The sequence below is a fragment of the Podarcis erhardii genome (assembly GCF_964252035.2).
Source record: "Podarcis erhardii genome assembly, chromosome: 4".
Classification (NCBI taxonomy): domain Eukaryota; kingdom Metazoa; phylum Chordata; class Lepidosauria; order Squamata; family Lacertidae; genus Podarcis; species Podarcis erhardii.
Window position 1 is genome coordinate 62,367,113 of NC_138508.1, and position 15,345 is coordinate 62,382,457.

The window sequence follows — 15,345 nt, forward strand, 5'->3', positions numbered from 1 at the left end:
CACCAGCATTATGCTTTCCATTTTTAAGTTCAGAATAGAGTAGTTGCTTTGGAATACGATCATCAGGCATCCATGCAACATGACTAGTCCAACGAAGTTGATGTTGAAGAATCATTGCTTCAACACTGGTGATCTTTGCTTCTTCCAATACACTGATATTGGTTCGCCTGTCTTCCCAAGTGATGTGTAAAAATTTTCGGAGACCCCCTTGATGGAATCTTTCAAGGAGCTGGTGATGGTGTGTATAAGTGGTCCATGTTTCACAAGCATACAGTGAGGTTGGTAGTACAATAGCTTTGTAAACAAGCATTTTGGTTTCTCTGTGAATGTCCCAGTCCTCGAACACCCTGCATTTCAATTGGGAGGAATTCGCACTCGCAGAGCTCAGGCAATGCTGGATTTCGGCGTCAAAGTTGGCCCTTGTGGAAAGATAACTGCCTAGGTAGGAGAAGTGATTGACATTTTCCAACATTACACCATTGAGTTGGATTTGTGGCGCTGCAGAGGGGTTATTTTGTACTTGTTGGTGCGGCACTTTGGTTTTTTGGATGTTGAGTGATAGGCCAAGCTTTTCATAAGCTTCTGCAAAGATATTTAGAATGGTTTGGAGGTCATCCTCTGAGTGTATGCACACTCAGCCATACTGCTTCCATCGCTCAAGATATACCTACCTAATCTCTCTTTCTTGTGCTTATTGTCTGATCTTGTCTACCCCATTGACTTGTATGGAAGACTGGTATGTGACGTAAACAAATAAATAGGCTTTCCACCTGCCTCATGAAGTGAGAAATTCTGCATCCCCAACAGATGTACAGAAGCCAGCTGAGAAGTTTTGTTAGTTTTACTTCCCTCAGACATCTTGGGTCATTCCTTATGACCAGGAACTGACACATATCATCAAAGAAAGAGAGTTGTTTGACTGATATATACACACTATATCTTCAAAGTACATTCTTTCCCTCAAAAAATTGGGGCGCTGTAGTTTACCACTCACATTACAATTCCCAGAAACCCTTAACAAACCACAGTGTGTGTTGTGTGTACACAGCAAGGCCGGCCCAATACATTTTGGTGCCTAAGGCAAACTCCAAAATGGCACGTCCCCACACCAGGGGAGAAGTGAATATCTACATCAGAAACAAGGAAGCAATAAAGATTAACATCAGGCTCTTCTGCCCCTGTGGATCCTGCTGCCTGAGGTGGTCACCACACTTTTCCTCATGGGTGGGCTGGCTCTGGAAGGCAGTCAGAGTTCTGAAACTAAGGGAAGATGCTTTCATCTTACAATCCCCTTGCTGCAGACTTACACTTGTATATTGACACACACAGTTTTCAAAAACTGTAAATTGCAGTCTCAATAAGTATTAGGGAATTATTTTAGCCCACTGCTGCATGCATGTAAACTTTAATTTAAAATCTTTTCTATTGCATCTGGGTAGCATTGTTTGCATGCAGATAAAATGTAATTGCTTGGACATCATACTGAGATCAATAAATTAAGGAGGTGAGCTCTACACAGTTCATAAAAATTAGATATATTTATATACTTGAACTTATAACAGGGGTGTGCATGAAGAATGACTTTTAGTTCATTTTATATTTATCTGTGCTTTCCTCCCAGTCCCATTGATCAGTGATATTTCAAAGAATGTTCATAAGGATTTTGATGCCAAAGGGAAACTGTTAGGTAGAATTAAAACAACTGCATTCCATTTAGTAGGCTAGAAGAACTATTTGATCCCAGATTAATTGGATGTTGCTCAAAAAGCCTTTCCCCCTTTTTTGTGCAGCGTTTGGAAACACATGAACAGAGATTATTTGCAACTTCACCCATGGATACAGAAGTAGATCTGGAAGGCTACCAAACTGCATTAGAAGAAGTACTCTCATGGCTTCTGTCTACTGAAGATTCTTTGCAAGCACAAGGAGATATATCCACTGATGTAGAAGAAGTTAAAGAGCAGTTTCACACCCACGAGGTATGTGTGAACAACACAGATTGAAAAACCAACATAAACACTTCACCATCTGCTAATTGCTGATCTTTTATCTGTTTTGCGCATTAAGACCAAAAGCTTGATATTCAATTGGTACTTTGGTCTTCCTTTTGCTCTTGCTCAAAAGACTGTGTTCTAGCAACAGCCAAATTTGTTTGTATTAAAAAGTCTAAAATTGTTGTCAAAACATTTTGTTGAATAAAGTTTAGAATTTTCAATAGAATCTGTAATTTCTAAATACATCTTTCTTTCTCTGGTGGTAATCTTTGTTAAAATTGTTTTTGAAGGGTTTTATGATGGAATTAACAGCTCACCAGGGACGTGTTGGTGATGTTTTGCAAATAGGCAGCCAACTTCTGTCATTTGGGAAGCTTTCAGAAGATGAAGAAAATGAAATACAAGAACAAATGAATCTTCTTAATTCACGATGGGAAAATCTCAGGGTCACAAGTATGGAAAAACAGAGCAAGTGAGTAAATATAAACTTGGGCAAACACTTTTGTAATTGGTGCAAATATTGTTGCAGGGTGTGCTGTTTGGTTCAGATTTTGTTGTATTTCTCTTGCTTTGCTGCAATTTCATGAGCGTCAAAATTGATTGTAAGAGAATGGAAGTGGAGCACAACAGATGGACAAGAGCCACAGATCTGCAAGCTCACATTTTAAAAGGCCTTACTGAGAGAAGTTTCACACTCAATACAAATGTTATTCCCACATAAACTTTTATCTTGTTATTGCACTTTGTTAGGAAGGGAATGGGGACTTTCCATACCTTTGCTATCCCTATCTATGTGAATAAACAGCCTTGGCAGTTTCAGAACTGGCAGTCAAAAGTGTACGAAACAAGCACGACAACTTGCAATCCTAACGCAGAAAGAAAAGTATGATCTGATAGGTATCAGTGAGACCTTGAGTCTCATGATTGAAATTCAGCACTTGAAAGGTATACCTTGTTCAAAAGGAATATATCCAACATAAAAGGATGAGGAATTGCATTATATGTTAAGAATATATATGCCAGTATGGAAACACCATTGAAAGAATCTGAGTAGCAACTGAAGGAAAGCAAAACAGCATACTACAGACTGTTCAGCCAGCTAGAAAGCATGGCTGATCCTTTCCTGAATAACTCTAGGGCTATTTCAAGCAGCCTAATATCTGCCTGAAGTCTAACTGCTGAGAATGGAACATTTTTAAAGATCCCACAATCAGACTCCTCTTCCCTATGCCCCCTTGGGCAAGAAGGCCATGGATTTGAAGGAAGAGTCAGAGAATCAGAGGGAATCACTGTCAAAGATGTCCCATGGATTCCTCGCTGCCCCAGAAATTTTGACACAGGATGTAGCTATACGAAGTTGTCTTGCCATTCTCCAACTCTGATATGTCCATCCCAGAAGTTCCAATCTAGCATTCTTCACAAGTAAGGCCCCTTGAGCTAAAGAGGCTTCTCCCCACTAGGGTTGGTTGATTGAATCAATCAATCAATCAATCAATCAGGCTGCTACTGAAGCAAGATTCAAAACTTTTGTCAGGAGCTGAGCCTCTTGAATGTCATGCCTTACTTTGCCTCTGTTGGATTTAGCTTATCAAAGCATGGGCATGCTCTGTATGGATTTTCCTTGCTCGTTCCTTCTCTTTGTCACTTGACTGTGATTGCTGTGAACCTCCTGTTTGACTAGAACCCTTGTTCTACATGGATCATCATCTGGAACAGAACAGTGTCCAATTAATTCTTGCCTAGTCTTGCTGACAATTTAATCTCTTAGAAGGTAAAGAAAGCGGCAAGGGACTCTACTACTCTGGACTTATACCTGATCCACAGCAAAGAACTGGTTGATAAGCCTTCAGATAAGTGCTCATGCCATCTTGGGGTTCACAAGAGCAAGGGATGTGAAAACTGAAGCTAGTCAGATGTGTACCCTGTGCTTTAAGTGAGTGAGAGCGGTTCCAAGAGCGATAATCAAAGCCATTTCTGATTTAGTTCAATTGGAATTTTACTTCAGAATCACACAAATCTGACAGAACCTAAGATAAAAAACAGCCTAGAACAGTGTGATGATAAGCTGCTTTAAACTATGATGAGATTAATGGCATAATTATCGTTTATAGTAGAGCTCGATTAATGGAGCTCCCATATTGCAATGAGAGTTTGTCATATATTTGTAGGTTTCTTTTTAAAAGCAACTTCGTTTTTTTAAATACAGTTATGGTTGATTATGTCATTTCAACTGGGTGTACGGCTTTCTATTCCAGTTCCAAAACTATAATTTCCTGTTCTCTCCTCACCTTTTGTTAAGGAAAAAGGTGTATTGTTAAAATAGTACAAGACCCATACTTACATCGGAACAAAAGATTTGACAGTATTGCCAATCAAATACACAGTGTTTAAATAATTTCAGAATTGCAAGGACTGATGAAAAATACTGCCAGTTTAAAAACGGAACAGTCATATTTATGTACTTAGAAAATAGGCATGTGTTCTGTGGATGTATTTAAAACACTATTATTAAAATAAACTTGGCCCTAGTTGTGTGTTCATAGTGTCCTCAGACAGGTCAACATTTAAATTTGGTGCGTTTTGATATCAGTTGTTCTGTGCTTCCCTTGAACATTAGGTATCTGTAGCTTGAGTTTACAGATTGATTCCAGATTCACAAGGTCACAGAGATCAGTTGGGTTTAAAAAAAAGCTGCCAGCTCACTGGTAGACACTATTATTAAAATGGGGTTAGCATGTTTTAATTTGTAATTAAGAACATAAAATAGACCTGCTGGAACAGTCCAGATTTTGTTAAACATCCTGCTTCCAACAGGATGCCTCGAGGAAGCCTGCAAGCTGCGTATGAAGGTGAGCACTACCCTATGGTTGCCTTTCAGGCAACTGCTTGCCAGTGGTGATATTGCCTCTTAAGGGGAGGTTTCATTTAGCTTCCATGAATTTGTCTCATCACCTTGTAAAGCAAGGATAACTATTGTTGCAAGCACATTTTTCTGGCCCTTCCAGACTACTCTGATTTCAGTAAAAAGGTTAAAGGACCCCTGACCGTTAAGTCCAGTCACAGACGACTCTGGGGTTGCGGCGCTCATCTCGCTTTATTTGCCGAGGGAGCCGGCGTACGGCTTCCGGGTCATGTGGCCAGCATGACTAAGCCGCTTCTGGCGAAGCAGAGCAGTGCACGGAAATGCTGTTTACCTTCCCGCCAGAGCGGTACCTATTTATCTACTTCCACTTTGACATGCTTTCAAACTGCTAGGTTAACAGGAGCAGAGACCAAGCAACATGAGCTCACCCCGTCTCAGGGATTCGAACCGCCGATCTTCTGATCGGCAAGCCCTAGGCTCTGTGGTTTAAACCACAGCGCCACCAAAAAACTTGATTTAAAGTACACACAGAACTGCGGTGGGCATAGTAAAGGGGATGTATGTTTCCCCGACCACAGTCATTGGATAAACTATTTTCTCTGTGTGTGTGCACGCATGTGTACATGGCAGTGTGTTCTGACCACATCCACCACTGGTATGTGGCCCCACGTGGTGGGGCCCCTGGGTGACTGCAGTCCTGGTGCCAAAAAGAGGATTAGCCACTCCTGTTTTAAAGCAAGCCATGCTGGTGAGTGTCACCATCTTTCGTGCCACCTGTTTCTTTCTTTTGTGCTATGTAATAATAATAATAATAATAATAATTTATTATTTATACCCCGCCCATCTGGCTGGGCCTCCCCAGCCACTCTGGGCGGCTTCCAAAAGAATATTAAAATACTATGATACATCAAACATTAAAAGCATCCCTAAACAGGGCTGCCTTCAGATGTCTTCTAAAAGTCTGGTAGTTGTTGTTCTCTTTGACATCTGGTGGGAGGGCATTCCACAGGGAGGGCGCCACTACCGAGAAGGCCCTCTGCCTGGTTCCCTGTAACTTGACTTCTCGCAGTGAGGGAACCGCCAGAAGGCCCTCGGTGCTGGACCTCAGTGTCCGGGTAGAACGATGGGGGTGGAGACGCTCCTTCAGGTATACTGGACCGAGGCCGTTTAGGGCTTTAAAGGTCAGCACCAACACTTTGAATTGTGCTCGGAAACGTACTGGGAGCCAATGTAGGTCTTTCAAGACCGGTGTTATATGGTCTCGGCAGCCGCTCCCTGTCACCAGTCTGGCTGCTGCGTTCTGGATTAGTTGTAGTTTCCGGGTCACCTTCAAAGGTAGCCCCACGTAGAGTGCATTGCAGTAGTCCAAGCGGGAGATAACCAGAGCATGCACCACTCTGGCGAGGCAGTCCACAGGCAGATAGGGTCTCAGCCTGCGTACCAGATGGAGCTGGTACACAGCTGCCCTGGACACGGATTTAACCTGTGCCTCCATGGACAGCTGTGAGTCCAAAATGACTCCCAGGCTGCACACCTGGTCCTTCAGGGGCACAGGTACCCCATTCAGGACCAGGGAGTCCTCCACACCTGCCCGCCTCCTGTCCCCCAGAAACAGTACTTCTGTCTTGTCAGGATTCAATCTCAATCTGTTAGCCGCCATCCATCCTCCAACCGCCTCCAGACACTCACACAGGACCGTCACCGCCTTCACTGGTTCTGATTTGAAAGAGAGGTAGAGCTGGGTATCATCCGCATACTGATGAACACCCAGCCCAAACCTCCTGATGATCTCTCCCAGCGGCTGCATGTAGATGTTGAAAAGCATGGGGGAGAGGACAGAACCCTGAGGCACCCCACAAGTGAGAGCCCAGGGGTCTGAACACTCATCCCCCACCACCACTTTCTGAACACGGCCCAGGAGGAAGGAGCGGAACCACTGTATGACAGTGCCCCCAGCTCCCAGCCCCTCAAGACGGTCCAGAAGGATGTTATGGTCGATGGTATCAAACGCCGCTGAGAGATCCAGCAGAACCAGGAAACAACTCTCACCTTTGTCCCTGGCCCGCCGGAGATCATCAACCAGTGCGACCAAGGCAGTTTCAGTCCCATGATGAGGCCTGAATCCTGACTGGAAGGGATCCAAATGGTCCGCTTCTTCCAGGCGTGCCTGGAGTTGTTCAGCAACCACTCGCTCAATCACCTTGCCCAAGAATGGAAGATTTGAGACTGGGCGATAGTTGGCCATCATGGCCGCATCTAAAGATGGTTTTTTAAGAAGTGGTTTGATAACCGCCTCTTTCAGCGGGTCTGGGAAGGCTCCCTCACGGAGGGAAGCATTCACCACCCCACGAAGCCCATCACCCAGTCCTTCCCGGCTAGCTTTTATAAGCCAGGATGGGCAAGGATCAAGGAGACAGGTGGTTGGTTCTTTTATTTGCCTCTCCTGTCAACCAATTTTATCGCACGATTTTGATGTCTAGTGTTACTTTTTCCATTCCTGCCATGAAAAGTCAGCAGATTAGTGGCTCTGCCCAATCACCTGAACTTTCATGGGGAATGGAAAATGATGCTTCAGGTAGGTACAATTGTATTTTTATTCATAAAAACTGGTTGTTTTTTATAGTGATTATTGTTAATGATTTATTGTGCTTAACGCTGAAAGCCACCTGATGTTAAATCAAATGTGTTTTGGTTTTCTCTGGTTTTTCTAGCTCCATAATACCCCCTGCCTTTTAGATTGGGAAATCAGAATTGCACTCCATATTCCAAACAGGGCCACACTTTAGATATGTGTAAAGTCTTTGGTAATATTAGGCATCTTATTTTCAATCCCTTTACACATAAGGACAGCCTACTCCTATTTGAACTTGCCATTCTTTAAGAGAGCATCTTGAATGTACCATTTTTTTTTAGCCTTAGTGTGTTGTTTTGCTGAATTTATTGTGTTTTAATTGACTGGATTATTGTTTTGCATGGTTTGTCATCTGCTCCATTTAGTAAGAGAGAAATGTGGGTTACAAATATTAATAGAAATAGAGGAATAAGTAATTCCTGATATGGAGTTTCTTTTATTTCTGGCACAGACTGGGTTAAAGGTTTTAATGGTGTTTATCGGTCATGACTCCCAAAATCTTTTTCTTGGTTAGCCACCAACAGTTCAGTGTATATGTGAGCTTACACATTATTTTGCCCTGATATGCATCACTTGCTTCAAATGACAAGTTCCCAACAGTATGAAAGGTATTGGGATAATCAGTTTTGTCCTTGAAGTAAATAAATGCTTGAGGACAATGTAATAGTATATCATTTTCCTCTCTTTGGGTAAACTATAATTATTTTGATTGAGGAAAGCATCCTATCAAAATAAAGCTACTTATGTCCAGAAGAATCAGTAAGGAAAAGCCTTCGGAAAGCAGTAAACCCTAGTAATCTGAAAAACAAAACTGGCAAGAATTGCTGGGCTTGACTGGTTCAGACATTGGGGATCAGAGATTAGCCCCCTGTGCTGGAAGAATACTTGGTTATAGAATGGAATCACAGATAGTTTGAGCTGTGGCATGTATAATACAGTATAATACAGTCTGCCATCTTGCCCTGATGGGACAGGAGAAGAACAATCTGATAAACTGCCACCACTCAGCTCCCAGTGGTCGTCCCTCTCTCTTCTAACTGCCACCATAGGAACTTCTTACCCTGCAGAGAGGAGGGGGGAAATAAGTTGCAACTTCCAAGTAAACAGTCATATTTCAATTTTATGGTCATTTTATTTTGGGAGGGGAACATGATACTGTTGCAAGAATCTTAGGTAAACCATTCTGTGGGGACTCTGAACAGGGGCATATAACTACTTTCAATACATAAATATAATCATCATGACTTGCAATGTCATATGATGCCAGATGGTGAATCACATGTCATTAAATGATGTCATTAAATATTCCAGAGTTGGTGCCTATCCTTAATCTTGACAGCGTTACTGGGATACAGTATTCACCAGAATTATTAGAAGGAAAATGTATACAGTGGTACCTTGGGTTACATACGCTTCAGGTTATATAAGCTTCAGGTTACAGAGTAACCAGAAATAGTACCTCGGGTTAAGAACTTTGCTTCAGGATGAGAACAGAAATGTGCACCGGTGGCGTGGCAGCAGCAGGAGGCCCCATTAGCTAAAGTGGTGCTTCAGGTTAAGAACAGTTTCAGGTTAAGAACAGATCTCCAGAACGAATTAAGTACTTAACCCAAGGTACCACTGTATATGTTATTTTTAAAATATATTTTTATTCATCAATATAATAATGCACCAGAACAAAATAAAATTAGAACTATTGTGTTCTTACTTTTGCTCCTTACTGGTTAATCTGCTAAAGGTTTTTCACCTACTCATTAAAGCTTTACTGCCCTCATAGATACCAATATTTTGACTCTCTTGCATAATTGGCAACAAAATAATGCATGAAGGCTTTAAAAATTGAATCTGTTTAGTAAAAGGTCTTGCCATGACAAATTAAGTTATGGATATTTTGAGAACAAAAAGGCTGGTTTAACATCGAAGCACATTGCAAAGATTTCATAATTGTCCTTAAATTAGATTTCAGTATTAGACCTTCTGTTAAGCATTAGCTAAAATAAATGCGTGAAAGGTTAGAGAAAAACTTCAGACAAAAAAGTGGTGAAAAAAAATAGCTTTAAAAAATCGCTTTCAACCATAATGTTCCTTGTCTCAATAAACATTGATATACCATGTTATAATTAAACCACTGTCATACCGTAGCAATTCTTTTTTGTATGTGATTGAAATCCATTTGCTTCTGGGCTGAGAGACTGGAAGCTGATTACTAAAGTAAATAGCAACACTTCACCACAATTTGATATAATATGACACAGAATGAAACGGTATATTTGAAATACTGGGTCTATAAATATATGGTCTTTTTCTTAGCTATCTCAGAGGCTATCAAAAACACATTATTCAGAGTTGCCTAAGAGCCCAGAAGAAACTGTGAATTGGCCAGTCATTCTAAATCTCTCAAATGGTCTTAACAAAGAACGTGTGGGGTGGGGGTGGGGTGCTAGTTTAACATGATAAGAGTTGTCCTCTTTATTTTTGTAGTGTAGTTGAGGCACACTGGTGGTCGGAAACTAAAAACAAAGGACTTCGAATTACTTGATAAAGCACTTGAGTCAGTCATAGAGTGTGGCTGGTGAGGGAAGTTGTGGCTTTCTAAGAATCCCAAGGGCCAAACAGAGAGCCTTAGAGGGCCGTATTTGGTGTCCCCGTGCCTGAGGTATCCCATTCCTTGCTTAGATAAACAAATATGAATTGACAAAGGATTTCTCTGTCCACTTCTTAGTTTTATCCCATGGTATGTATTATTCACCATATAATTCAATAATAAAGCATTCCAGAATTGACAGCCCCCTATAAGTCTTCACAATTGTTTGGGAAGGTTACTTCCCTTCTCTCCCCCACCCAACCCACCCTCAAAAACAAACCAACAACCTCTCCTGACTGTTAAAGATTCATAATGTTGGGTTGTTTTGTAGGACAGGGAAGAGGTGAAAGAAGAAAAAGAGCCACCACTGTTTGTATTCTTACTCTGTCTTGCTGCTATCCCATTAATACTGCTGCAAAAAAATGCACTGGGATATTTAGGGAATGGTAGAGATATACTGGTCTCACACAATACAGTTGTAGTTGTTTGTGTTGCAACAGTTATAGCAGGGACTTGGATCTCTATCTGGATTTGACCCTTTCTCAGAAGTCAAAATATTTGCTTCTTTGACATTATTATATAGGGAAATCAGTTAATACAGTGAAATTATACCATTCCCAAAAGTAAACAACATTTAAGTGAATATGGTTTTGTTCATTTCTCTTCATATGTTCTAATTAAACCTAAGGAGATTCTGTGGATCATGACCATAATCTGAAAATTCCCCAAAGGCAAGCAAAGTGTTGCTTTTCTAATATGTAAAGTGAATAGTATTCTGAGGCATAATTCTTTTTCATTGACATTTCCAGTGAGAAGGATTTTGCCCTTTCAATAGTCCAGTTGTTGACTTTTGTGAGCCCTAAAACTGGTTATTGAATAATGAGTATAACACTTTGGCCATTTCGCTGTAGTTAAAATATTACTAGAAATCTCTGTGTTTTAACATGCTGAATCATCAATCTACTGTAATATGAATGGTTCTTAAGGAAAAATAATTTTGATTGCCACTGATTACCATTAAATACATATCTGCTTCAAGGAAATTCTCTTTTATTTGATGTTACCATCTTTTTAAATATAACTTTTATGCTGCATCTAGATGACATTGTAAACATGTTTGGATGGTGATCTGTCATGGATGCTTTAACTGAGATTCCTGTATTCCAGCGCATTGGACTAGATGACCCTTGGGATCGGTTCCAACTCTACAGTTCTATGATTCTAAATAATTATACTCCAGTGTTTTCCCACAACTTGTTCTAGATCTGTTTTGTGGCCCATGTTAAAAAGAAAATTTAATGGAATTTTGGTGCTAGTACGTATGCATATGTCAAGTGCTATTGAGACATATTAGGGATTCTATTAATTACATATTTTCTTTGCAGGTACAGCCCTTTAATTTCTGCCCTTTAATGGCATGTCCTTTAGTGGCAGCAGGACTGCCTGTTAATTACCACTTCAATAGTATCTCTTAGTTGCCTTTTAAGGACAATTTCCATTCTTGTGGAGGTATATATTTCTTTTGGACCATTACTGAGTGTCCAATTAATGAGGTCGCCTGGGAAGTCCCACACAACTCAAACAATAAAATAATTCAACCATCAAAACTTAGAACAGAAACTATAACAATAAGGAACAATAAGCAATGTTTTCCATTAGTATTGCCACTGCTGCACACAGCAGTAAGCAATAAAAGAGAAGAATTGCAAGCAGGAAGCAATTAACATTGGAAGGAACCTTTGCTGAATGGAACATTTCATAAATAGAATAGAATTGTGGTGGAGAACCTGTAGCCCAAAGGCTGTATACAGCCCCCAGCCTAATTTCCCAAGGGTCGTCAGGAAAGCTAGCTTCAGCACACCGAAAGACCTCTGCAAGTTTCCTTTTTTGGGGGTGGGAGGGGGATAAATATATGTTGGTTACCTTTCCACACTGGTCAATGTTCAGATGGCAGCAATGGCCGTAATGCACATGCAGAAGAACCTTGGCCATGGAGAATTCGTACTATGTTATGCTATAACTAAAACTTCCATTTAAGTTTATTGAGGGGAAGTATTTATATATATTTGCAGATTTATAAACCTATTCACAGCCAAAAGCTATCAGAGCAGTGTAGAATAAGATAAAATTAAGCCTTTGCACCCTGAATGCTTCTCAGATGTTTTCATTTTTTCCTTGTTAGAGTTTAAATCATTGAGATTTACAATTTTGGAGTTTAATACATGTTTTACATTTTCAATATTATGTATTTTATATTGCTGCAAGCCACTTTGGAAACAAATGGTGAAATGCTGGATATAATAAATGAATAAAGAAATGTAAATGTGTTAAAATACAAAAGAAAGCAGTTTCTTAGCAGCACTAAATGACTATAGCATGGGTAGGCAAACTAAGGCCCAGGGGCCGGATCTGGCCCAATCGCCTTCTAAAGCCAGCCCATGGACGGTCTGGGAATCAGTGTGTTTTTACATGAGTAGAATGTGCCCTTTTATTTAAAATGCATCTCTGGGTTCTTTGTGGGGCATAGGAATTCATTCATTTTTTCTTCTTCAAAATATGGTCCAGCCCCCCACAAGGTCTGAGGGACAGTGGACTGGCCCCCTGCTGCAAAAGTTTGCTGACCCTTAGTGGACTGGCCCCCTGCTGCAAAAGTTTGCTGACCTTAGCATGGAAGCAACCATACCCTGTTCCTATATTCCTCCTCATCAAAATTTTATTGGTATGGCTAACATGAGGCAATTGTAAACAATGAATTGTGACCTATGGTAAAAAATTGACAGATGTATCATATGTTACATCTGCTTGACTTTAACTTGCTGTGCTTTTAAAAACATATTTCCCCAGTTTGCATCGCGTTCTGATGGATTTACAGAATCAGCAGCTAAGCCAACTCTCTGAATGGTTAGCTAAAACAGAAGAAAGAACAAAAAGGATAGAGTCAGAGCCCTTGGGACCTGATTTGGAAGACTTAAAGCGGCAGGTAGAAGAGCATAAGGTAAGCAAAGTCAATAAATTTCTTGAGCCCATTTGTTTCTAGTGGATATGTAAATTAAATATATATATTTGAGAAAATGCCAACATAGTATTCTTGGGAAATTGAAACATTTAATAAAAGCAAATCTAGATTGAAACTGAACAAAACCTTCAGAACATGACACAGAAATTCTGGATTTTCTATTAATAAGTCCAGGATTCTCATCATTTTCTTATTTCTTTCACACAGCCATTATTCACAGAATAAAAAGTGGGCTGGGGTGCTAAGGGAAAAGGGAATTTCAATATACTATTTACTGGAAAACACAATAATAACATTTCAGATTTTATTATTCCCCTGGTTTCTTTTGCTATCTTGTACTTTCCTTCTAGAGTCCTCCAGTTGCAAATCGACACTATTAGTTATTATAATTGGGATTTCTAATCTCATTAGCAGTGCTGGGACTCTGAGCATGCAGCCCCCGAGCACTGTAAAGTATTCTAACTGAGTGCCTGCCTTTGTATTGGAAAAGATGTGGAATGTTTTTGAAAAATGAATTTAATTATAAAAACAACGAGCTAGCACATAGTGAACAAAAGACTTTAGTACGACTGTCTTTTTTGTTGTTGTTAGCTTCTGCTATACATAAAGACTGCAAGCCTAAGCTTATATCCAGTTTGAGTGAATGGGTTTACTTTGGTTGACAGCTTGATTCCTCCTATAAATAAAATACATAAACCATTATAAATGAATGCAACTCACTTTTCATGACTAATTAAAATAGAATGACAATTAATATACTATTCATAAATAGGCTGGGAAGTGTTTGACTGAACATCACACTCACTATAGCGGTACATAAAAATTAGTTTCCCCACATACATATACCTATTTATTGCTGTACATATTGATCTTAGCAAAGCAATCTGAAAGGGTCATAACATTTTATGCACATTTAAGTTCCAGGTGTGCCATACAGATCACAGAGATACCCTTGCTCTGTTCTTCCACTGACTAGATTCAGTAGTTCTCTAAGGCAATGGGCAAAGAAACATTTTGGCTTCATGAACCAGATCCTCCTCCTCCTCCTCCTCCTCTTTTTCTCCACCTCCTCCTCCCCTTTCTCATTTCACTGTAAGGTCACAGCGCTGGTTAAAGTAATTAAAACACAATGTTAAGAACAGTTTAAAACTACTTACAACCACAGAAATAAGGTAACTCCTACACATCTCAGGTGTCAAAAAGCTAGGGTAAATAAGCATGTGTTTAGCTTTTGCCAAAAATTATATAATGAAGATGACAGACACAAATTTTGCCTGAATGATACAGCAAGGTTTCTGCTGTGCATCTAACCTATTCTGCATTCATACGTTCCAATTTCAGTGTGGAAATGCCATTCACATATAGCTGTTGAGACAGGGTACTAGCTCGATGGGAAGAGTTTGGATTCCTGTATTAGTGGATCCATGGTGTTTTTGTAGGTAGAGAGGTCAGCAAAAATGTCTGCTTCTCTTTAGGTCTGTTATCTAATACCATCACCATAATTATTTTCCTTCACTCCTCTCTGATGTGTTTTGTAACCTTTTATTTCCTTTCCGAAAAGGATGATTAATTCTTTTGTCCTTGAAGGTAAATGCTGCATTAATGGTTACTTTTTTGTCTGCATTATTTGCCTCATCTGTCAAATTTAACACTTGGCTCAGCTCCTAATGTTTCATTTTCTCTTTCTTAACCCAGATAGGGGAAACAGACCTTAAAATAGTGATCATTCACTTAAATAAACTAAAATCAATCAGATGGTTCACTCCTAAGGCCAGGGCTTCTACATTAATCTTAACATTCTTCTAGTACAGAAGGAAGCATCTTCTGGAGCCTATGAGCTGACCAGAATGTCTAGTTATCTAAAAAGTACATCCTGGAAGATACAGAGATCAATGAGACTTCCAAAATCCCTTTGACCTTCTATATGAGGAGTGGTTCCCCTCCTGTAACTATATTTGATTTCTTGTCAGAAAGTGGTAGTCTTGGCTTGCCCTCAAAGCCATGTCCTCTGAAGTAAAAGGTAAAGAGACCCCTGACCATTAGGTCCAGTCGTGGCCAACTCTGGGGTTGCGGCGCTCATCTCGCTTTATTGGCCGAGGGAGCCAGCATACAGCTTCCAGCATGACTAAGCTGCTTCTGGCGAACCAGAGCAGCGCATGGAAACACCGTTTACTTTTCCGCTGGACTATTTATCTACTTGCACTTTGACATGCTTTCAAACTGCTAGGTTGGCAGGAGCAGGGACTGAGCAACGGG

At 40.3% G+C, this 15,345-nt stretch overlaps 1 protein-coding gene across 10 annotated transcripts in view; it reads left to right on the forward strand.

Moving 5' to 3' along the window:
* DMD (dystrophin) overlaps positions 1–15,345 on the forward strand; it is a 1,009,769-nt gene that overhangs the window by 374,673 nt on the left and 619,751 nt on the right. For all 10 annotated transcript variants that reach the window (XM_081858834.1, XM_081858841.1, XM_081858836.1 and 7 more), the window contains 3 exons: positions 1,791–1,979; positions 2,285–2,466; positions 12,918–13,068. In XM_081858834.1, the coding sequence (XP_081714960.1) occupies positions 1,791–1,979; positions 2,285–2,466; positions 12,918–13,068 (522 nt within the window). The remainder of the gene's footprint in view (positions 1–1,790; positions 1,980–2,284; positions 2,467–12,917; positions 13,069–15,345) is intronic.